Here is a 22886-nt window from a genome sequence, read left to right on the forward strand (position 1 = left end):
AAACAGGCCTGCAGACATCCACAGGAAGCTACAGCTCGGTGGAGGTTGCAGGTTCGAAACCCCCCTGTACCCTAAAAGCATTTCTTAATGACTTAACGTCATTATCACACCATCCACTGCTGTTGGTACCAGATGGGTCTGTAGACAGTGCTTCAGATGGGTGTGTAGACAGTGCTTCAGATGGGTCTGTAGACAGTGCTTCAGATGGGTGTGTAGACAGTGCTTCAGATGGGTCTGTAGACAGTGCTTCAGATGGGTCTGTAGACAGTGCTTCAGATGGGTGTGTAGACAGTGCTTCAGATGGGTGTGTAGACAGTGCTTCAGATGGGTCTGTAGACAGTGCTTCAGATGGGTCTGTAGACAGTGCTTCAGATGGGTGTGTAGACAGTGCTTCAGATGGGTCTGTAGACAGTGCTTCAGATGGGTCTGTAGACAGTGCTTCAGATGGGTCTGTAGACAGTGCTTTAGATGGGTGTGTGGAATGGGACCCATCCTTCCTGCTGACGCCTGTGGCAGGCGTGGCATCGGGACCGGCAGGTGTGTGTACGCTGAAACGACTTGTCATCATGGTTATTACGGTGACTGATTCCATTCATGCTGTTCCTCAGTCCTCGCTGAGTCACACGCACACTTAAAAACACGCAGCAGGAAGTTTACACATGAGCTAATCTGGCAGGTTGGCAGCCCCTCCCTGTCGTGTGTGTGTGTGTGTGTGTGTGTGTGTGTGTTTGCCAGCCAGAGAGGCTGGTGTGGCTTCACTGTGTTCACTGGGCGGTGTGGCGGCGCTTTATCAAAGGTCAGAGAGAGAGAGAGAGAGAGAGAGAGAGAGGGGTGGAGGGGGCTGGAAGGAAACCTTCTCTGTTGGAGGTGTCTGGTACTGTGAGAGGCTGATATGGAGGGCTGGGGCTGTTCTGCAGGCAGGGTGGGGGCCGATACATGTGCGCACAACGCAGGCTCAGGCCTTACTGCAGTGGCCTGGGTTCAAATCCAGCCTGGGCCCTTTACCCACCCTCCCTCCCTCCCTCTCTCCCTCTCTCCCTCTCTCCCTCTCTCCCTCTCTCCCTCTCTCCCTCTCTCCCTCTCTCCCTCTCTCTCTCCCTCCCTCCCTCCCTCCCTCCCTCCTGTACTACAGGGAAGTGTCTCAGTCTGTTGGGTCATACTCGCACCTCCATTTTAAGAATCTGTTTAAGGCCTTGTCAGCTCACACCTCTCGTGTGTGTGTGTGTGTGTGTGTGTCTGTCTCTCTGTATTTGGGACTAAAGTAGAAAAACTGAAATACAATTCTGTTTATTACATTTAATGGCTGTTTGTTCCCTAATCTGGTGTCATGCTTCCTGCATTTCAACAGGATAAGAAGTAGGAGGAGAGGAGGAGGTAGGAGATGAGATGAGGAGGCAGGACAGGAGGCAGGAGAGGGAGGCAGGAGAGGGAGGCAGGAGAGGGAGGCAGGATAGGGAGGCAGGAGAGGGAGGCAGGAGAGGGAGGCAGGAGAGGGAGGCAGGAGAGGGAGGCAGGAGAGGGAGGCAGGATAGGGAGGCAGGATAGGGAGGCAGGAGAGGGAGGCAGGATAGGGAGGTAGGAACAGGCTGATCAGAGCCAGCAGACCACATATTTAGTGTGTCTGCTTCTTATCTTCCTTCCTGAAAAGGCTGTGTTTACATCCGCCATGTTCTCTGAAAGTGATCAGAACCGCTGGAACGCCTCGGGAAAGCGTCTCCTTGGCAAAAATACTTCTTTATAAGCCAGCCCCTCGTTAATCACCGCAGGAGATGAGAAGATAGTTTGACAGGAGGAAATGACCAGACACACACCTCAGTTCTGAGACGTCTGAAGGCTGGGTTGTATATTCTGGAACTTTCCTCCCTCACACGGACCAATCTGATTGGATTGGAATGGTGCTTCCTGGAATGGAATGCCTATCCAGGGTGTGATTGGTCCTTTCAGACTGCCGATAGAGATTTGTCTAACAGTCAAAGTCCGACAGTTTCCAGGGAGTGGCAGATCTATTTCTGAGAGGAATCAGTTTCTTGATAAAACGATGCCAGCATTGGGGCAAGACGATAACGGTGGTTTCCTGCTTGTAGAATATAAATAAGTACTTAATACTTCCAGGGCTGTTAGACAAGTCATTTCTGTTCTAGAACAGTCAGAGAACTTATCCCAATATGACCTCTCACCTTAGACCTGGAGTTCTGAGTTTATTAGTTTATCAGTCATTTAGTTGTGTGTGGTTTCCTTACAGCACTCTAAAACCAAGCGTTTATGACTCTAAAGTCTTTATATGACGAGTGATGTGCAGCGAAGGCGTTTGTTGGTTACATTATAACCAGGACTGTTGTAGTTTTCATCTAACTGGAGTCAGGACACTCGCTGTAGAACCCCTACTGTGTTTGCTGCGAGTGAGGGGAGGTGGAAAGTCGACTGTCTCCACCAACGCTTCATTTAGCTACTAAGGTGCCATGTGCACTTCCTGGATGCGAAGGCACGGATATAACATCCTCCCATCCCCACATCCTGTCCCGCGCTTTCTCAGACAGGAAGTTGATTTGGAGGCTGCTGATTGGCCAGAGTGAGCAGGAAGTGATGGGGTGATGACATATTGAGAGAAAGGCGAGAGAGAAGGAGGAAGATGTAGAGAAGGAGGAAGAGAGACATGGAGAGACGGGACAGGAGAAACAAGCCAGAAGTTTCTCTCTCTCTGTCTGACTGTCTGTCTGTCTCTTTCTCTCTCTCTTTCTCGCTCTCTCTCTCTCTCTGTCTCTGTCTCTGTCTCTGTCTCTCTCTCTGTCTCTCTCTCCCCTCTGTCTCTCTCTCCTCTCTGTCTCTCTCTCCCCTCTGTCTCTCTCTGTCTCTCTCTCCCCTCTGTCTCTCTCTCCCCTCTGTCTCTCTCTCCCCCCCCCCCTCTCTCTCTCTCTCCATACCTCCCTCATATCTTTCTATCTCCGCTCTCTAATGACGAAGAAAGCAAGGGAGGGGAGAGGAAGGACATATTTGGCATTCTTCACATTGCTCTCATGCTCTTAATTTAGATGACATCCATTCCTCTTAACATCTCTCCTTGCCCTCTCCACCTCCCTCCTCTCATCTCTCTCTCCTTTCACCTTCCTCATTCCTTTCATACCCTCTCCTCCCTTAAACGTCATCCCTCCCTCCGTCCGTCTCTCTCTATCCATCTCTCTCTCCTTCCCTCCCTCCATCTCTCTGTCTCTGTCTGTCTCTGAGGACGGCAGACCAGTGCTCCTCCAGATACCGTCTGACACAATGCTCTGACACAGCAACCTCCCTACAACCTCCACACGCCGGCTGTGGTGCAACGACAGCGGCCTGTGCTGTAACCCAGCAGAGAAGAGGGCTGTCCTCTGGAGGGCTGTCAGGCTGGACACAGTGCTAGGAAGCTGTGTCTCAGACAGTCACCCAGAATGTCTTGCTGCTGCACTCCCATCTTGTGTGTGTAAGCTGACCCCAGCATGCGGTGCTGACAGGGTTAACACACACGAGGCCTCCTCAGTGAAACCAGAGCCTGGTGGTGCAGCTCACAAAGACAGGAAGCTGCATACATCAATCAACAAACAAACACAGAGATCTCCCCCCTCCTCCCCTCATCTCCTCCTCTCCTCATCTCCTCCTCCCCTCCTACCGTTGGGTCTGTAGTCCCAAATCTGCCCCCTGTCTACAGAGACTTCAAAAGCAAGATCAGGCCATTATAACTCATTCCTCGTAAGCACTGTGTGTGTGTGAGAGAGAGAGGGCACCTCTTTACAACCTCTTCACCCCCAACCTCTTCCTCTCTACATCTCTGCACACGGCCAGTTCTCCTGTTACCTTCATGCATCAACAATACCCCCCCCCCTCTTTCTCTCCCCCCCCCCCCACCTTCTCTTCTTTCTCGTCCTCTCACTCACCTCTTCCTCAGCTGTTACACCAGGATATTATTAGTGAGCTGTCAGTCTGATTAGGCCACACAACCACAGCTCAGTGTCTCAGAACTGCTTATGGGTGAGAAACTGTTCTGTTCTCACTGGCTGCCTGTCAGCACATGAAGTGTGTGTTTAGGGGGGTGCACGGTGTGTGTGTGTTTGGGGGTGGTGCACGGTGTGTGTGTGTTGTGGTAATGATCACCTGCCCTGACTTGACAGGGTAATAAGAATACACAGCGACCTCAGCAACAAGCCACCCTCCTCCTCTCCCCTACACACACACACACACACACACACCTCTGTCTGTACCAGCCTGCAGCATGGGCCCAATGCAGAAGGGGCTGCAGAGATTCTAGAATGGATACATCTGATTCTGGAATGGATTGTGAGTGTTCTAGAATGGAACCTAGTTTGTGGGTGGAATGTCCAGAGACACCTTGATCTCAGGGAGTGACCGGTAAAGCCAGGAAGCCTGTTTCCTTTACTAGGAGAGTGTGTGTGTGGGGGTGTGTGAAAATGCAATTAAAGAGCTACTGAAATAGTTTAGTCTGTGTAGGTCACAGACAATGAACTACCTGTTTTTGTGTGGGGGGGTGTGTGGGGGTGTGTGTCCGTGTGGGCGGGTGTTAGACAATGGGGCGTCTGACAAACACTGTCGGGCCGTCAGCCCTGGCTAATTGGAGTTTGTGTGCGCGCGCCACACCAGCCAGACGTTTAACGACATGAAACTGGGTTGGAGCACAGCGTGTTGGTTAGCTAGCTGTGTAACTAGGTGCTAGCATGTAGGACCTAGCTGTGTAACTAGGTGCTAGCATGTAGGAGCTAGCTGTGTAACTAGGTGCTAGCGTGTAGGAGCTAGCTGTGTAACTAGGTGCTAGCATGTAGGAGCTAGCTGTGTAACTAGGTGCTAGCATGTAGAAGCTAGCTGTGTAACTAGGTGCTAGCATGTAGGAGCTAGCTGTGTAACTAGGTGCTAGCATGTAGCTGCTGTGTAAGGTAGCTACAAGCCTGTACCAGTGGCGTAACCACTAGTAGCAGACATGCCTGGTATTAGGAATTCCTTGTAAAGCTTTTAGTCTGCATGTTTCTGCCTGCCTAGCTACAGGCTGTGCAACCGTGAGAACTGTGTGTGTGATACAGTTTGAACATGTCAAATAACCCGAGCGTGTGTGTGTGTGTGTGTTGGTGAGTTTAAAATAACACTTGGTGGCCAGAATGAGCTCACCAGAGTGTTTGTGTGTGTGTGTGTGTGTGTGTGTGTGTGTGTGTGTGTGTGTGAGACAAGCATGCAGATACTAGATGGCGAGAGTCATCTCACTGATTGGACACACACACACACACACACACACACACACACACACAGTGGAGCCATCCAGTGAATGTGGAGTGGATGTGCTGTCGCCAGTGTCCGTCTGTCCAGGGGCTGTCTGCGGCCACGCCCTTACCTGTTCATGTGTCACACAGGAAGATGTGTTCATGTGTCACACAGGAAGATGTGTTCATGTGTGTGTGTATGCTCAGGGAACATTTGACTTACTTTACTAAGTGTGTGTGTGATCATGTGGAATGTGTAGATGGTAGAAGATGTGTGTGTGTGTGTGTGTGTGTGTGTGTGTAGAGATGGATTTTTGGCGTGTGTGTAGGCGGTAGGCTGTTATGTCCTTGACATTTTTGTCCAGGGAGTGGTGGATAGGTGTGTGTGTGTGTGTGTGTGTGTGTGTGTGTGTGTGTGTGTCGGCAAACAGACGAACGACCGTCCCTCAGGAGTCTCTCTGACCTCTGACCCCTGGCACCCAGGGGCCTGGTAGAGGTCAGAGGTCGAGGCCAGCAGAGCCCTCTCTGTTGGGGCTGACGAGAAGAGTTATAGCTACTGGGGGAGTTGGAATGCTAACAGTTTAACCAGACTGGAAACTAGCTGAGAAATGCAGGTAAACCACCTTTTCCTCTACCCACCCAAAACACTGTGATGCTCCTCGTCCTCTACTGGGGTAGAGCTGTCAGCAAGGGGGGGACATACACACCCAAACCTTGACCTGGTTTGTGATGACATCATAACTGTGTGCCGCAATATTCACATAATCAACCATTGGTGACTTGATGTTGCACACAGTTCTGCAGTCTCTGGAGACCTGCATGTCTCAGCTGGTCCTTTCTAACAACACACACGCACACTTCTTAATCTCTATCACTCCCTCTCTCTCCTCCCAGTGCGGTGTGTGTGTGTGTGTGTAGTCCAGTCCAGAGGGAGGGACATGAATAGTGTGCGGGGGAGCGGGGGAGCGGGGGGCAGGAGTAGTCATTGTTTAGAACCACACTGTTTGTTTGTGGACCTCTCCTCACCTCCCCTCCCTCCCTCGCTTCTCTCCCCTTCTCATCCTGCACCCCCTCTCCTCTCATCCTTCTCCCCCTCCTACCTCCTCTGTTGTCCTGGCCCTATGTCCCCCTCTGTGTGTGTTGGAGCGGGGGGCTGGTGCAGGCCTGGGGGGTTGAAGGGAGTCATTATCTAGAGGCTCAATGGCCCCATTGTGTCCCTATGAGGGCAGGGCAGGGAGGCAGCCCGCCTCACTGTCATAATGTTATCATACCGCCACGGCAACACACATCCTAACACACACCCTGGGGGGGAGGGGAGGGGGTGTGTGTGGGGGGGGGGGCAGGACAGACTGATCCTGGTTGACGTTTGGAATCAAGTTTGTTGTGAGTGACGGGATTGGGGAAGGCTGAGTGGAGGAGGGGGGCTGGGCAGGGCAGGGCGGGGCAGTCGTAACCTTGCTCCAGGAACAGGAAGTGTTCCCTGTTCCACCACAGCAGAAACGGCCTCAGCACCAGCTGACTCAGGACACACGAGGGCCCCGTGGCGCTGCGGCAACTTGACAGAACTAAAACAGTGTTTGGGCTCTGAGGAGAACACGTCCTCTGCCCCCAGCCTGGTCGCTCTGCCCCCAGCCTGGTCGCTCTGTCCACAGCCTGGTCGCTCTGCCCCCAGCCTGGTCGCTCTGCCCCCAGCCTGGTCGCTCTGCCCCCAGCCTGGTCGCTCTGCCCCCAGCCTGGTCGCTCTGCCCCCAGCCTGGTCGCTCTGCCCCCAGCCTGGTCGCTCTGCCCCCAGCCTGGTCGCTCTGCCCCCAGCCTGGTCGCTCTGCCCAGCATCAGTTCCTTACTAAGTCCGTACTCACTTATAGTCGGTTGCTTTGAGGTGGTTTCCTGTTCCTGTCTGCCTCTTCCTGTGTGGTGCTCCCTCTCTGACATCACTTCCTCTGTGTGTGTTTGTGTGTGCGTGTGCAGACCTTTACAGCCTGGTGTAACTCCCACCTGAGAAAGGCAGGCACGCAGATTGAGAACATCGAGGAGGACTTCAGAGATGGTCTGAAACTCATGCTGCTGCTGGAGGTCATCTCAGGTAGGAGACACACACACACACACACACACAGATTAGACTGACAGTAAACATCCTGATCTGGTGATGTGTGTGTGTGTGTGTGCACTGTTGTGACTTTAACTGGAGCTGCTCTGATGGCTGTTCTGATGAGTTGTGGAAAATTATTTTTTGTCGCTTCAGTATCGTGCGTGTGTGTGTGTTTGACACAAGTCTACATGTCTTCATATGTGTGGTGCAAGTCTGTTTGTACAGTGTGTGTTGTAACGTGGGTGTGTGTGTGTGCAGGTGAACGGTTACCCAAGCCAGAGAGAGGCAAGATGAGGGTCCACAAGATCAACAACGTGAACAAAGCTTTGTACTTCATCACCAGCAAGGGTGTCAAGCTGGTGTCTATCGGAGCAGAAGGTCAGTACACGCACGCACACACGCATGCATGCATGACGCTCAGAACATTCACACAACCACACACCCACAAACACACATGCACACCCTTACACCACCACATGCACATGAACTTGTGATGGTGTGTGTGGGACGCTGACCTTTCCTCTGGGCAGTCATGACAAATGGCAGGTTTGGCTCCGCCCCTCATTCCTGCACCATGACAGAGAGCTCCGCCCACAGACACTGACCTATAGGAGACCCTAGAACCTACACACACACACACACGAAGGTCAGGGAGAGAAAGGAGAGGGAAGGGAGAGAGAGAGTGGTATGTGCCAGTGGGAGAGATGGAGAGAGACGTGGAAAGAGAGAGATAAAGAGCTGATCTCTCGAGCTGCAGTATCCATGGAATCTGGGTCAGGATACATAACATACCTGAGCTAGCTCCGTATATGGCTGACTGGCTGGATGACTGAGTGTGTGGCTGTGCACCTGTGTCTCTATCTGACCCTCTCTCCCTCATCTCTCACCCTCCCAAACATCTCTGGATTGTCAGTTGAAACTCAGATAAGCAGTGTAGATAGTGTGCTTGATGTGTGTGGATTCCATAGGGGCTGTTTCTGCAGGCTCTTCAGGAGACTTAGTGCAAACACAGGCCGTCTGAATCAAGCACATTAGGATTCAGTAAACCTTCGAGTTTCCGGCGCACGCACTCTCCTGCTCGTGATCGCGTATATTAATGCATATGTAGACTGGATGTAGACACACAATGTATGTAGACTGGATATAGACACAGTGAATGTGTTATGTTATTGTACACATGTGAGCTGTGGTCACCTTTTGACCTCTGAACCCTGTCCTCTGGTCAGAAATCGTGGACGGGAACGCCAAGATGACCCTGGGAATGATCTGGACCATCATCCTGCGCTTTGCTATCCAGGACATCTCTGTGGAAGGTGAGTCAAACTCCCTTCCTCTCCTCCTTTCCTTTCCTCTCCCCTCCCCTCCTCTCCTCTCCTAACCCTCCCCTCCTCCTCTGTCCTTCAGAGACGTCTGCTAAGGAGGGCTTGCTGCTGTGGTGTCAGAGGAAGACTGCTCCCTACAAGAACGTCAATGTGCAGAACTTCCACATCAGGTATCCTCTCCACACACCTTCCAACACTCCACACACCTCCCCCCAGCCTCCTCCCATACAGATACAACACGCACTGTGAGAGACAGGCTGCCCCCTGCTGGTGAAACACACAACTGTTCTATTCAACACTAACCTCCTCTGGTCCCCTCCCTCCCTCCCTCTCCAGCTGGAAGGATGGTCTGGCCTTCAACGCTCTGATCCACAGACACAGACCTGAACTCATCGACTACGACAAGCTCAGAAAGGTCAGCGCACGCACGCACACACACACACTCACACACACTGGTGGTTTATGTGTATTCTGAAGCTGTGATTGGCTGTGCAGGACGACCCTGTGACCAACCTGAACAACGCGTTCGAGGTGGCTGAGAAGTACCTGGACATCCCCAAGATGTTAGATGCAGAAGGTACGGACTCTACACAGAGGGAGAGAGAGAGAGAGAGAGAGAGAGTTGTGGTGTATGAGCAGTATGTGTGTTGAAATAAGGTGTGTGTGTCTGTGATGTGGTAAGATGTTATGATGCTCGACCGTGGTGTAACCACACGGTAGCTACCCCCAGTACGACCTTTGACCCTCAACAGGTGGATGAGTTGCTGTCACACATACTCACTTTCACTCCCAATCTTGACCTTTCAACCCCCGAACACCATCCCTCCCTCCCCCAACGTTCCCTGATACCATTGTGTTCTCTACCCCCCCATCTCTGTCACAGTGTGTGTGTGTGTGTGTGTGTCTTGCATGTAAATGTATTGTGCATCTCAGGTGTGTGTGATTCCCCTGTCTAAATAACTGTCCCGTGTGAGCCGTGTGTGTGTGTGTGCGTCCTCCCAGTCTGTGTGTAACTGTGTTTCCCTGCAGACATTGTGAACACAGCTCGTCCAGATGAGAAAGCCATCATGACCTATGTGTCCAGTTTCTACCATGCCTTCTCTGGGGCCCAGAAGGTACCCAGCCCCCACCCTGCCAAGCCCTGCCCAGATACTAACCCCCTCTCCTGGGCAGCCGCCCTCCACTGCCCCCCTCTCCTGGTCCTCTTTCCAGCATGGCTTGGGCGCTATCGGAAACTGGTTGGGCTGGGAGAAACCTGCTCATACACACACACACACCTGCTCCCTCCCTCCCTCCCTCACACACACACACACACTGTTCCTGTTATTGGCATGTGTGTAGGACTGTTAGGGTGTAGACCCGACCTAGTAGTAGAGTAGGACTGTTAGGGTGTAGACCTGACCCTGTAGTAGGGTAGGACTGTTAGGGTGTAGACCTGACCCTGTAGTAGGGTAGGACTGTTAGGGTATAGACCTGACCCTGTAGTAGGGTAGGACTGTTAGGGTGTAGACCTGACCCTGTAGTAGGGTAGGACTGTTAGGGTATAGACCTGACCCTGTAGTAGGGTAGGACTGTTAGGGTGTAGACCTGACCCTGTAGTAGGGTAGGACTGTTAGGGTATAGACCTGACCCTGTAGTAGGGTAGGACTGTTAGGGTGTAGACCCGGCCCTGTAGTAGGGTAGGACTGATAGGGTGTAGACCCGGCCCTGTAGTAGGGTAGGACTGTTAGGGTGTAGACCTGCCCCCCCTCCCCAGGGCGCTCCAGTCAGGAAACCTGCTGACGCGTCTTGTTTTTCCAAGCTGCTGTTTTTTTTATTATTTTCATATTCATTAAGGAGTTGTTGGTGTGCATAGTCTCAGGAGAAGGTGTGTGTGTGTGTGTGAGCAGAATAACTAGTTCTCAGGCTAGATCAGTCTTACCGCTTTTACCAGCTGGATGGTATTTCCAAACACATATCATCAACAAAACCAAGTGTGTGTGTGTGAAGGGGGGGGTCCCAACCCTCACATCGCTGGGGTCCCTGGGGAACAGACCTCCATCGGAGCGGGAGGGGGCTCGTCGTCATGGATTCCATACCCCCCCTCCCTCCTTCCCTCCCAACCAGTCTTCCTCTCACATACTCCCCAGCTCACTGTGGGGAGGACACACTGCTATGGGTCGCTTGGCTTCACCGCTTCTCTGTCTCTCTCCTCCCCCCTCTCTCTCTCTCTCTCTCTCTCTGTCTCTCTCTGTCTCTCTCTGTCTCTCTCTCTCTCCCCTCTGTCCTGCTGTGGTGGGTATAGACATCGTGGGGACGTTGAGGCCTGATGAGAAGGCCATCATGACCTATGTCTCCTGCTTCTATCACGCCTTCTCCGGCGCCCAGAAGGTGAGCGCTCACCGGCCAATCACACGCCTCCTTCTCTCCCCCGCACCCTCCGCCCCCTGTGACATCACAGGTCTGTTCGGCTGGTGGGCTGCCTCTCCTGGCTGGAGGGGTGTTGCTCAGCAGACCTCACAGCAGACCTCACAGCAGACCTCACAGCAGACCTCACAGCAGACCTCACAGCAGACCTCACAGCAGACCTCACAGCAGACCTCACAGCAGACCTCACAGCAGACCTCACAGCAGACCTCACAGCAGACCTCACAGCAGACCTCACAGCAGACCTCCCCCCCCCCCCTGTGTGTCCATACCCCCAGCTGTCACACGCTCTCAGACTCTGTAGCCCACAGAGAAGACCAGTCTAGATACAAGTCTAACAGTCCTACAGAGAATATCTACAAGTGTTTGATACATTTACAGTAGCACTAGGCTAGGCCTTAGTACATAGAACCAGCGTTAGTACACAGAACCAGATCTTAGTACACATAACTAGATCTTAGTAAACAGAACTAGTTGTCTTGTCCTAAGAATTTCAGTGCCCAGTCTGACCCTGTGTTGTGTCTGTGCATCTGACAATAAAAGACTTGAACTTGAACTTAGTACATAGATCCAGCCTTAGTACACATAACCAGATGTTAGTACACACAACCACCCCTAGTACACAAGAGGATACTCCAGGTTCCAGAGTGTTCGTACGCAGAGTGATGTCACAGAGGTGCTGATGCTGCAGGACACCCCCCCTAGCAACACTGACTTCCTGTTCCTGTCTGTCTCTACACTGCCCCCTCCTGGTGGGCATCAGCAGTGCTTCCCAAAACAGAACCGTTTAAACACATGAAATGGAAAAATATGCTGACTCTTACTCTGGCTGTAGTGGGAAACACTGGTGATGTCTGGTCAAACCCCCTCTTCATCTGTTTAACACCGTTAGCATACATACTGTCATGTTATACCTGTACGGATGTCTATATACTGTTGTATTCTTGTGTTCATGTGTTCAGTATCGTGTTCATGATAGGACTAGCTCTCCTGTGTTCATGTGATCATGATAGGACTAGCTCTCCTGTGATCATGGTAGGACTAGCTCTGCTGTGTTCATGGTAGGACTAGCTCTGCTGTGTTCATGTGATCATGGTAGGACTAGCTCTCCTGTGTTCATGTGATCATGGTAGGACTAGCTCTGCTGTGTTCATGTGTGTTGGTGCTGGTTGTGAGCAGGTCGTCTCTGTTCCAGAGACACGGTAGTTACAGACGACAGCTGAGGACAGCAGAGAAGCTCAACAGTAACTGACTGCTCCTGTGTTTCATAGAGGAAGCATGTAGCTTTACCACACACACACAGTGAACCTGAAACACACACACACACACACTGCTAGACTAACCATCAACAGCCCTAGCATGTGGCCTAAGATTTGATATATAATTTTTACGTTTATATTACCATTTTGTGTGAGCTTGTGCACAGTTTTTCCTTATTTGTATAATGATACTGTTCTATAACTTGGTGTGTTATCACTGCTCGTGTGTGGTGTTTGTGTGCTCACCCAGTTTGTGGAGCTGGTCTTAGCTTTAGAGGACGGAAGCCATGCCAAATGGAGCACCTGTGTGACAGTTTGAGTTTGGTATTATGGGATGTTTTTAGATTTGTTACTAAAAGAGTTTATGGTTTGACTGCATTGTGACAACTCACTCACTCGTCCAATCTCAGCTGGGAGTGGATTAGCTAACCAACCTCAACAACCAATCAGTGTGCAGTACTGACCACCCTGCTCTGTGATAGGCCGAGACGGCAGCCAATCGTATCTGCAAGGTGCTGGCTGTCAACCAGGAGAATGAACACTTGATGGAGGACTATGAGAAGCTGGCCAGTGATGTAAGTAATGGTCTAATTTCTGGTCCTTTACTTCCTGTTTTGTGACTTCGCTTCCTGTCAGTATGTACTTTCTGTTTCCTGACTCCTCTTCCTGTCAGTATGTACTTCCTGTTTCCTGACAACAACCTGTTACTTTTCTCCTACTGTCCTCCTCTACCTTTTTCTCCTCCTTCCTCCTCTCACCCTGTCTCTTCTCTCTTTCCCCTCCTCTCACCCTCTCCAACCTCACCCCCAAACTCTCCCTCCTCCTCTCATTATCTCTGCCTGTTCCTCCTCTCATTATCTCTGCCTCCTCCTCCTCTTATTATCTCTCCCTCCTCCTCTTATTATCTCGGTATCCTCCTCCTGTTATTATCTCTGTCTCCTCCTCCTCTCATTATCTCTTCCTCCTCCTCCTCCTCTTATTATCTTGGTATCCTCCTCCTCTCATTATCTCTTCCTCCTCCTCCTCCTCTCATTATCTCTTCCTCCTCCTCCTCCTCCTCTCATTATCTCTTCCTCCTCCTCCTCCTCCTCTCATTATCTCTTCCTCCTCCTCCTCCTCCTCTCATTATCTCTTCCTCCTCCTCCTCCTCCTCTCATTATCTCTTCCTCCTCCTCCTCCTCCTCCTCTCATTATCTCTTCCTCCTCCTCCTCCTCCTCTCATTATCTCTTCCTCCTCCTCCTCCTCCTCTCATTATCTCTGCCTCCTCCTCCTCCTCTCATTATCTCTGCCTCCTCCTCCTCCTCTCATTATCTCTTCCTCCTCCTCCTCTCATTATCTCTTCCTCCTCCTCCTCCTCTCATTATCTCTTCCTCCTCCTCTCATTATCTCTGCCTCCTCCTCCTCCAGCTCCTGGAGTGGATACGTCGTACTATCCCCTGGCTGGAGAACCGCGCCCCAGAGAAGACCATGGCGGAGATGCAGCAGAAGCTGGAGGACTTCCGGGACTACCGCCGCGTCCACAAGCCCCCCAAGGTGCAGGAGAAGTGCCAGCTGGAGATCAACTTCAACACCCTGCAGACCAAGCTGAGGCTGAGCAACAGACCTGCCTTCATGCCCTCCGAGGGACGCATGGTGTCTGTGAGTGCACGACACACACACACGCATGTACACACACACACACACACGCATGTATACACACACACACACACACACAGAGGTTGAGTGACACCCAGAGGCTGACTGTGTGTGTGTGTGTGTGTGTGTGTAGGACATCAACGGCTCGTGGCACACCCTGGAGGGGGCGGAGAAGGGCTATGAGGAGTGGCTTCTGAATGAGATCAGGCGTCTGGAGAGGCTAGACCACCTGGCTGAGAAGTTCAGACAGAAAGCTACCATCCACGAGGCCTGGACCGACGGTACCAACACAGGACACACACACACGTATACACACACACACACGTATACACACACACGTATACACACACACACACGTTTACACACACACACATGTATACACACACACACACACACACACACGTGTATACACACACACACACACACGTATACACACACACACGTATACACACACACACACTCACTCTCAGACCTCGTCCTTCTCACACATCCCCTCTCTCACTCCCGCTCACGCACGCTCTTTGACCCCTCCCCCAGGTAAGGAAGCCATGCTGACCCAGAAGGACTACGAGACAGCCTCGCTGTCCGAGGTGAAGGCGTTGCTACGGAAACACGAGGCATTCGAGAGCGACCTGGCGGCCCACCAGGACCGCGTGGAGCAGATCGCCGCCATCGCCCAGGAGCTCAAGTAAGGAGGGAGGGAGAGGGAGGGAATCAAGGGTACAAGGTTTAGTATAGAACAGACTACAACTAAGATTAAGAGTTTAGGCGTACAGGCAGTATATTAATCTTGTGTGTGTGTGTGTTTCAGTGAGCTGGACTACTACGACTCCCCCAGTGTCAACGCTCGCTGTCAGAACATCTGTGAGCAGTGGGATGCCCTGGGGTCTCTCACCCAGAGTCGCAGGGAGTCTCTGGAGGTACGCCCCTCACATGACCCCCCCCCTCTCCACCTATCATCTCTCTGTTCCCCAGGCCTGTGGCGCCCCCTGCTGGCTGGCTCTGTCCCAGCAACAGAGATGGTTGTGTAGAGGATTCCTGGTCCAGTCAGACAGTACATGTCCCTGACATTAACCTCCTCCTCCCCCTCTCCTCCTCCTCCTCCCCCTCTCCTCCTCCTATTCCCCCTCTCCTCCTCCTCCTCCTCTCCTCCTCCCCCTCTCCTCCTCCTCCTCCCCCTCTCCTCCTCCTCCTCCCCCCTATCCTCCTCCTCCTCCCCCTCTCCTCCTCCTCCTCCTCCTCCCCCTCTCCTCCTCCTCCTCCTCCTCCCTCTCTCCTCCTCCTCCTCCTCCTCCCTCTCCCCCTGTAGAGGACAGAGAAGCAGCTGGAGTCTATAGATGAGCTGTACCTGGAATATGCCAAGAGGGCGGCGCCCTTCAACAACTGGATGGAGGGAGCCATGGAGGACCTGCAGGACATGTTCATCGTCCACAACATCGAGGAGATCCAGGTGGGAGGAAACGCATCACCACCACAGGAAACGCATCACCACTACAGGAAACGCATCATGAAGAAATACGACAGCCCACCTCAGAATGGTTATGATCTTATGTGATCATGATCTCTCTCCTCCTCCCCTCTCCTCCACAGGGTCTGATCACAGCTCATGAGCAGTTCAAGTCCACTCTGCCTGATGCTAATAAGGAGCGCGAGGCCATCCAGGCCATCCAGGCGGAGGTGCAGAAGATAGCAGAGTACAACGGCATCAAGCTGGCTGGGAACAACCCCTACACCACCGTCACCCCCCAGAGCATCGACAACAAGTGGGACAAGGTACGACACACAGAGAGAGAGAGAGTCTGTGTGTGTGTGTGTGTGTGGTCATGGTGTGCTGACTGCGCCCCCTGGTGGTGTGTGCAGGTGCAGCAGCTGGTGCCCCAGCGTGATGCCGCTCTGCAGGAGGAGCTCTCTAAGCAGCAGTCCAACGACCACCTGAGACGCAAGTTCGCTGGCCAGGCCAACGTGGTGGGGCCCTGGATCCAGGTCAAGATGGAGGTAAGGACACAGCCACACCTGTCCCCCCTCAGGACACAGCCACACCTGTCCCCCCTAAGGACACAGCCACACCTGTCCCCTCTCAGGACACAGCCACACCTGTCCCCCCTCAGGACACAGCCACACCTGTCCCCTCTCAGGACACAGCCACACCTGTCCCCTCTCAGGACACAGCCACACCTGTCCCCTCTCAGGACACAGCCACACCTGTCCCCTCTCAGGACACAGCCACACCTGTCCCCTCTCAGGACACAGCCACACCTGTCCCCCCCTCAGGACACAGCCACACCTGTCCCCCCTCAGGACACAGCCACACCTGCCCCCCCTCAGGAGCCGGAGACACATGGCTCCTGAGGACTTTCATGCTGAACCTTCTGAGACTGTCGTTAAACAAAATACTGTCACTATGGGAACCATCGTTACTGGTTGACGTTAATGTTCGAATTTAACAGGAATGTTCCTTTTAACTGGGAGAGCTATCCTCATTCTGATTGGCAGTTTGCTCTGCAAACACTAACAGGGTTCTATACTAGTATGGAATATAACGTGTGCATGTGTGTGCAGGAGATTGGCAGGATATCCATCGAGATGAACGGAACTCTGGAGGACCAGCTGACCAACCTGAGGGAGTACGAGCAGAGCATCATCGACTACAAGCCCAACATCGACCAGCTGGAGGGAGACCATCAGCTCATCCAGGAGGCCCTCATCTTCGACAACAAGTACACCACCTACACCATGGAGGTAACACACACTCTCTCTCACACACACACACACACACCACCTACACCATGGAGGTAACACACACTCTCTCTCACACACACACACACACACCACCTACACCATGGAGGTAACACACACTCTCTCTCACACACACACACACACACACACACACCACCTACACCATGGAGGTAACACACACTCTCTCTCACACACACACACACACACACACACACACCACCTACACCATGGAGGTAACACACACTCTCTCTCTCTCTCACACACACACACACACACACCACCTACACCATGGAGGTAACACACACTCTCTCTCTCACACACACACACACACCACCTACACCATGGAGGTAACACACACTCTCTCTCACACACACACACACCACCTACACCATGGAGGTAACACACACACACAACTCTTCTGTGAAGAGTGGGGTCAGTTTAGTAGCAGTGGTGCAGTGTGCATGACGCCCCATAGTCACAGTGCTTGTGTGCCCCACTCCTCCCTCTGTCCTCCCCCTCTCCTCCCTCTGTCCTCCCCCTCTCCTCCCTCTGTCCTCCCCCTCTCCTCCCTCTGTCCTCCCCCTCTCCTCCCTCTGTCCTCCCCCTCTCCTCCCTCTGTCCTCCCCCTCTCCTCCCTCTGTCCTCCCCCTCTCCTCCCTCTGTCCTCCCCCTCTCCTCCCTCTGTCCTCCCCCTCTCCTCCCTCTGTCCTCCCTCTCCGCAGCACCTGCGTGTGGGCTGGGAGCAGCTGCTCACCACCATCGCTCGCACCATCAACGAGATCGAGAACCAGATCCTGACCCGCGATGCCAAGGGCATCAGCCAGGAGCAGCTGCATGAGTACCGCGCCTCCTTCAACCACTTTGACAAGGTCAGGGCTCCAAACCCTCATGTTGTGTCTTCAGACAGAGGGGGGAGGTGGGATAGCTTGGTGGTTAGAGCATTTGCAAATGATGAAGTTCCAGGTTCAAAGCCCTCCTGTTACTGGATGTTGCTTTGGATAAAAAGCATCTTCAAGATGGACTTTGTTATTATCATTAATAATAGCAGTAGTATTAGTATAATTATTTGTATTATTACATTAGACTCCAGAGCTTTGCCATCTGGTTTTCATGTGAAACGTTTGACTTTGGAGAAAGGAAGTTGCACAGTGGTCTGTTGCTTCTCACTGTTACCCATGGTGAAGATGCGAGATCGCCGTAGTAACCGAGGCGTGATTGGCGTCTTGTTTAGAAGCTGTCGAGCGAGAAGGGGTTCGGCAGGCGTGTGAGTAAAGCCCGCGCGTGTTCTAGTCCACACGCTCCAGAGAGCACGCGTGTTTGGGCGGGACTGGAAGGGTGGGCACCCAGTGCAGGGTGTTGGGGCACCCAGAGCAGGGGGAAGGATTTGGGTGTAACACTCCCTCAGTCACTCGGCATCCTCATCCAGCACCTCCCCACTCCACCTCTCTGTGTTGCATGCTGCTGTGTCTTTGGGACGCTTCACCACACACACACGCACACACACACGCACGCACCATACTACATCAAGTATTCCATCATGGTGTCTATTTATTGTGTGTTTGTCCTCGCGTATTGGTGTTCTGTTGGCATTGTCTCACGGTCATCCCATCTGTGTGCGTCTGTCTGTCTGCATCTCTGTTTGTCCCCCATCCTCCTCCATCTTTCCATTTATTTGCATGCCGTGGTCCCATGATCGCCACCATTCGTCATCCCTGTGTTGTGATTGGTCCGTCCGCCTGGTCTCGCGGTCTGTGATTGGCCGAGCGCAGGACCACAGCGGTGCCCTGATGGCGGAGGAGTTCAAAGCGTGTCTGATCAGTCTGGGCTACGACGTGGAGAATGACAAGACGGTAGGAACCTGCTGTTCCCCGGCACGGCCACTAGAGGGCTCCCTCCACATTCGACTGGCTGCTAGTGGACTGCAGTACCTCTGCCTGACCACTGGGGGGGTGGTGTCTGGTTCTAGCGAGTTGCTTTGCTCACTCACCCTGTCTCCCCCTTCTCTGGCCTCACCTGGGGCCTCAGCCCCAGCCTCTGAACTAACGGTCTCTGTCAGTTTGGCTTTGTTTGTTTCCTCTTAACTGATTTTGCTTTCTCTCTTTTCTTTCACTCCCCTCTCGACTCCCCTGTTTCCTCTCTCTTTATCGCTCTCTTTTCATCCTGCTTTCCATTCCACATCTGCACATTTTCCCATCCTCTCTTTCTGTCGTTCGCCCTGCCTTTCTCTCTCTCGCCCATCCCTCTTTCCACACCTGCTAGTTCATCCTCCTTCATTTCCCTCCTGTCACACCCTCGCTTCTTTTATTTCTTTCCCTCCTCCTCCCCCTCTCCCCTCCCCTGGCTGGGTTGTGGGCTTCTCTCTCCAGAAGAGAACGGGGATGATGGATGCAGATGATTTCCGTGCTCTGCTCATTGCCACTGGAAACAGCCTGGTACACACCGCTGCTGCTCAGTTCTCTCTCCTGCCTCTCTCTCTCCTGTCTCTCTCTGTCTCCCTCCTGACTCTCTCTCTCCTGCCTCTCTCTCTCCTGTCTCTCTCTGTCTCCCTCCTGACTCTCTCTCTCCTGCCTCTCTCTCTCCTGTCTCTCTCTGTCTCCCTGCTGTCTCTCTCTCCTTCCTCTCTCTCTCCTGTCTCTCTCTATCTCCCTGCCTCTCTCTCTCCTGTCTCTCTCTGTCTCCCTGCTGTCTCTCTCTCCTACCTCTCTCTCCTGTCTCTCTCTGTCTCCCTGCTGTCTCTCTCTCCTGCCTCTCTCTCTCCTGTCTCTCTCTGTCTCCCTGCTGTCTCTCTCTCCCCCTGCTGTCTCTCTCTCCTGCCTCTCTCTCCTGTCTCTCTCTCCCCCTGCTGTCTCTCTCTCTTGCCTCTCTCTCTCCTGTCTCTCTCTGTCTCCCTGCTGTCTCTCTCTCCTGTCTCTCTCTGTCCCCCTGCTGTCTCTCTCTCCTGCCTCTCTCTCTCCTGTCTCTCTCTGTCTCCCTGCTGTCTCTCTCTCCCCCTGCTGTCTCTCTCTCCTGTCTCTCTCTGTCCCCCTGCTGTCTCTCTCTCTCCTGCCTCTCTCTCTCCTGTCTCTCTCTGTCTCCCTGCTGTCTCTCTCTCCTGCCTCTCTCCTGTCTCTCTCTCCCCCTGCTGTCTCTCTCTCTTGCCTCTCTCTGTCCCCCTGCCTCTCTCTCTCCTGCCTCTCTCTCTCCTGCCTCTCTCTCCTGCCTCTCTCTCTCCTGTCTCTCTCTCTGTCTCCCTGCAGTCTCTCTGTCCCGCCTCTCTCACTCTGCTGTCTCTCTCTCCTACCTGCCTCTCTGCCTCTCTCCTCTAACTCTATTCCTACACTCCTCTTCCTCCCTCTCTCTGACACACACACTCCCAGATCTGTGTTTGTGGGCTGTAATATAGTTATGACACTTATGACCACCCAACTGTTAAAATGACCCCATCACCCCATCAATCTTACATCGTTAAAAAGAAACAAACTGACTTAAGCCTTGGTAATCACCAGCCATGTCAGAGGGCTTGTCCCTGTTCCTGTTGCGGGTGTGTTGGTTAACCCCATGCGTGTGTGTTGCCAGGGCGATGCGGAGTTCACTCGTATCATGGGGATCGTGGACCCCAACAACAGCGGTGCTGTCACCTTCCAGGCCTTCATCGACTTCATGTCCAGAGAAACCACAGACACGGACACAGCAGACCAGGTCATCGCCTCCTTCAAGATCCTGGCTGGAGACAAGGTGAGGAGGGCGGGAGGAGAGCGGGAGATGGGGGGTAGGCGGAGGGAGGGGTAGGGAAGGAGAGGAGGGGGGACGGGGGAGGGGTGGGAGGAAGAGAGGGAGGGACTATGTAGGTGTGTTGTCGGGGAAGTCAGTAAATGGTATAAATTGTTAGTGTTAAATGTGCATTTAGTTAACAAGAGGAAAAATGAATCGTGTTATCAACCATGCCAACATTAATCCTTCTATTTCCCCTTCCCTCCCTCCCCCGTCAGAACTTCATCACGGCTGAGGAGCTAAGGAGAGAGCTTCCTCCTGACCAGGCGGAGTACTGCATCGCCCGCATGGCGCCCTACGCTGGCCCCGACGCCACGCCCGGAGCCCTCGACTACATGTCCTTCTCCACCGCACTCTACGGGGAGAGTGACCTCTAGGGGGAGGGGGAGAGAGCAGGGGAGAGAGGGGGGAAGGGGGGGGAGAGTGACCTGCAGGAGCAATACCAGGGGGGAGGGGAGAGAAGGGAGAGGGGGAGAGCAAGGATAGGAAGACGATAGGCTTGTGCCAGACCAGGTTTCTGGTTGGAGGAAGGAAGGAAAGAAGAAAGCAGGGGAATAAGAGGGTTTCTAGATCTGTGATTGGTTGTGACTTAGGAAGAGGGATGAGCTGGCTGGTTCTAAGTGGAGGACGCCAGTTGAGCGGGGGGGGGGGGGCTAAGTCTTCCCTTCCTGGTTCTGACTGGGCCTCCAAGCTCACAGGTGTCGACCTCTCGGCCGAGGAGCTAACTGTTGTTCTGTTGATTTGGCCTTCTGCCCGTTAGTTCTTCAGCTTTATATTGTATTTTGTAACAGATCAACTACAATCAATGTTTATCTGCTCTATATATATCAGATCCTGGCTTCAGGCCTGGAGTATACAGGGGCATCCAGCGAGCGTCGCTATAGATTCAAGTGTCATCTTCCCCTTTGGGCCTGTGGGGAGGGACTGGACACGAGCTATTACGATTCTTATGCTACTTTATTTGTTTTTGGTTATTTTATTTTTCTCTTGCTTGGAGGTGAGGGTGGGGGGGGGGGTAGATTTGCTTTGTGGGGTGGAGAGGATTGCGTACTAACACCCAGAGACATATATATGAAGGGGGGGAGGAGTGTGAGTGAACAACCAGAGAGATAAAATGGCGTATTTACCCATAAGCCCTTGTTCTGCTGGATACCTGGAGGTGTGCCATCTCACCCATCTCCCCTCCTCCTGGGGTGTTTGTCTCTGGTAGGCTGGCAACCTCGGGGGTCAGTGCTGTACATACTTATTTTTCCAGTACGCAACACAGTCCCAGTACTTATGCAGGCTTTGTAGGGGCTGAAAGAAAAACAAACAAAAAAAGACACAAAAAAAAGATTTTTTTTTTTTTTTTTTTACACATAATACATAAGCCAATAGCAAGACACACAGGAGCATGTTCTTCTCTCGGGTGCCGTTGGATAGGGTGGTACGTTCTGAAACGGCGGAGGGAGCTGGTAGGGATGGTAACCGTTCAGTTGAGTTGACCCTGGGCTCTCACACCCACACACCATCTACACTCTGCGTGCCGAGGCCAGCTTCCCCCTGGACTAGCGTACAGAACCCTGTCCAACTCTGCTTCTGTGATGCATTAGGGCTTATTGAATCTTCAAATCTTATTTCATTTATATAATTTAGTTTATATTTAGTTTTTCTTTCAAAGTTAATAAATATCTCTAAAAGCACAGTCAGGTCACAGAGAGTGTAGTCATAAGAAGGCCCTAGCAAAGCCCCCTTGACAGAACCGTTACCATGGAAACGTTTTTTTTGTTTTATTTTTTTTTTTTTTTATAAAGGGTTCCCTGACTATGTTGGAAAAGATGGGAGTACAGAAACTCTAATGTGCCTGTTAGTGGCTCCAGCCGTGTCCCTCTCCCTCACTCTCTCCATCCCCCTCTCTCTTTTTCTTTCCCTCTCATCCTTCCATCACATTTCTCCCAGTAGAATGAGGGGGGGAGGAGGGAGTCTTAATAAACATTCCATTATGTCTTAAATAAAAAAGAAAGAAATTACTGTACCGATCTATGCAATCTTATATATCTAATATCACAGAGTTCACTAAGGGTCGGGCGGGAATTAAGATGATGAATTGATTTAGAAAATAAAAAATGAATATGTAACATCCATTGTCTAAATTAAGTGCAAGAAAAAATGATTTCTACAATATTTGTAAAGAGGGAGGGGAGTCAGGCGCGAGGTGAGTCTGAGGGATAAAGGAAAATAAAAGACTTGTACTTTTCCCCGCGCGAGTTTGGAAAGAAATTTGAACTTTGGAATTGTGATTTTCTTCTTTTTTGTACTCTTTAATATCAAACCTTACCTGCTGTACTGGAAACTGCAACAACGGCCTTCTGTCTGAACGATAAGTGAATTTCACAAGCACACATAAAGTTTCCTTATAAAATACTACTTTCAGTCTCCGTCTGATTTGTGCGAGTGCGGCTTGTGTTTCTGTGTTAA

General features: G+C 52.3%; 1 protein-coding gene across 5 annotated transcripts in view; it reads left to right on the forward strand.

The window, feature by feature from the left end:
- actn4 (actinin, alpha 4) overlaps positions 1 to 22835 on the forward strand; it is a 34640-nt gene extending 11805 nt beyond the window's left edge. The window contains exons 2-22 of one of the 5 annotated variants that reach the window (XM_084673531.1): positions 7200 to 7314; positions 7579 to 7698; positions 8547 to 8633; positions 8725 to 8812; positions 8979 to 9057; positions 9138 to 9219; positions 9672 to 9757; positions 12790 to 12882; positions 13716 to 13946; positions 14077 to 14224; positions 14481 to 14631; positions 14755 to 14863; positions 15253 to 15393; positions 15534 to 15716; positions 15804 to 15938; positions 16503 to 16682; positions 17402 to 17548; positions 18449 to 18529; positions 19046 to 19111; positions 20235 to 20393; positions 20648 to 22835. In XM_084673531.1, coding sequence (XP_084529657.1) covers positions 7200 to 7314; positions 7579 to 7698; positions 8547 to 8633; positions 8725 to 8812; positions 8979 to 9057; positions 9138 to 9219; positions 9672 to 9757; positions 12790 to 12882; positions 13716 to 13946; positions 14077 to 14224; positions 14481 to 14631; positions 14755 to 14863; positions 15253 to 15393; positions 15534 to 15716; positions 15804 to 15938; positions 16503 to 16682; positions 17402 to 17548; positions 18449 to 18529; positions 19046 to 19111; positions 20235 to 20393; positions 20648 to 20806 — 2640 coding nt within the window. In that variant the 3' untranslated portion in view covers positions 20807 to 22835. Of the gene's footprint in view, positions 1 to 7199; positions 7315 to 7578; positions 7699 to 8546; positions 8634 to 8724; positions 8813 to 8978; positions 9058 to 9137; positions 9220 to 9671; positions 9758 to 10926; positions 11013 to 12789; positions 12883 to 13715; positions 13947 to 14076; positions 14225 to 14480; positions 14632 to 14754; positions 14864 to 15252; positions 15394 to 15533; positions 15717 to 15803; positions 15939 to 16502; positions 16683 to 17401; positions 17549 to 18448; positions 18530 to 19045; positions 19112 to 20234; positions 20394 to 20647 lie in introns of all 5 variants that reach the window. The other 4 variants (XM_084673530.1, XM_084673529.1, XM_084673528.1 and 1 more) reach the window with 4 other exon arrangements.
- The last annotated feature ends 51 nt before the right edge of the window (positions 22836 to 22886 follow it).

Source organism: Hypomesus nipponensis, chromosome 15 (genome assembly GCF_054491055.1).
Source record: "Hypomesus nipponensis isolate SF chromosome 15, ASM5449105v1, whole genome shotgun sequence".
NCBI lineage: Eukaryota > Metazoa > Chordata > Actinopteri > Osmeriformes > Osmeridae > Hypomesus > Hypomesus nipponensis.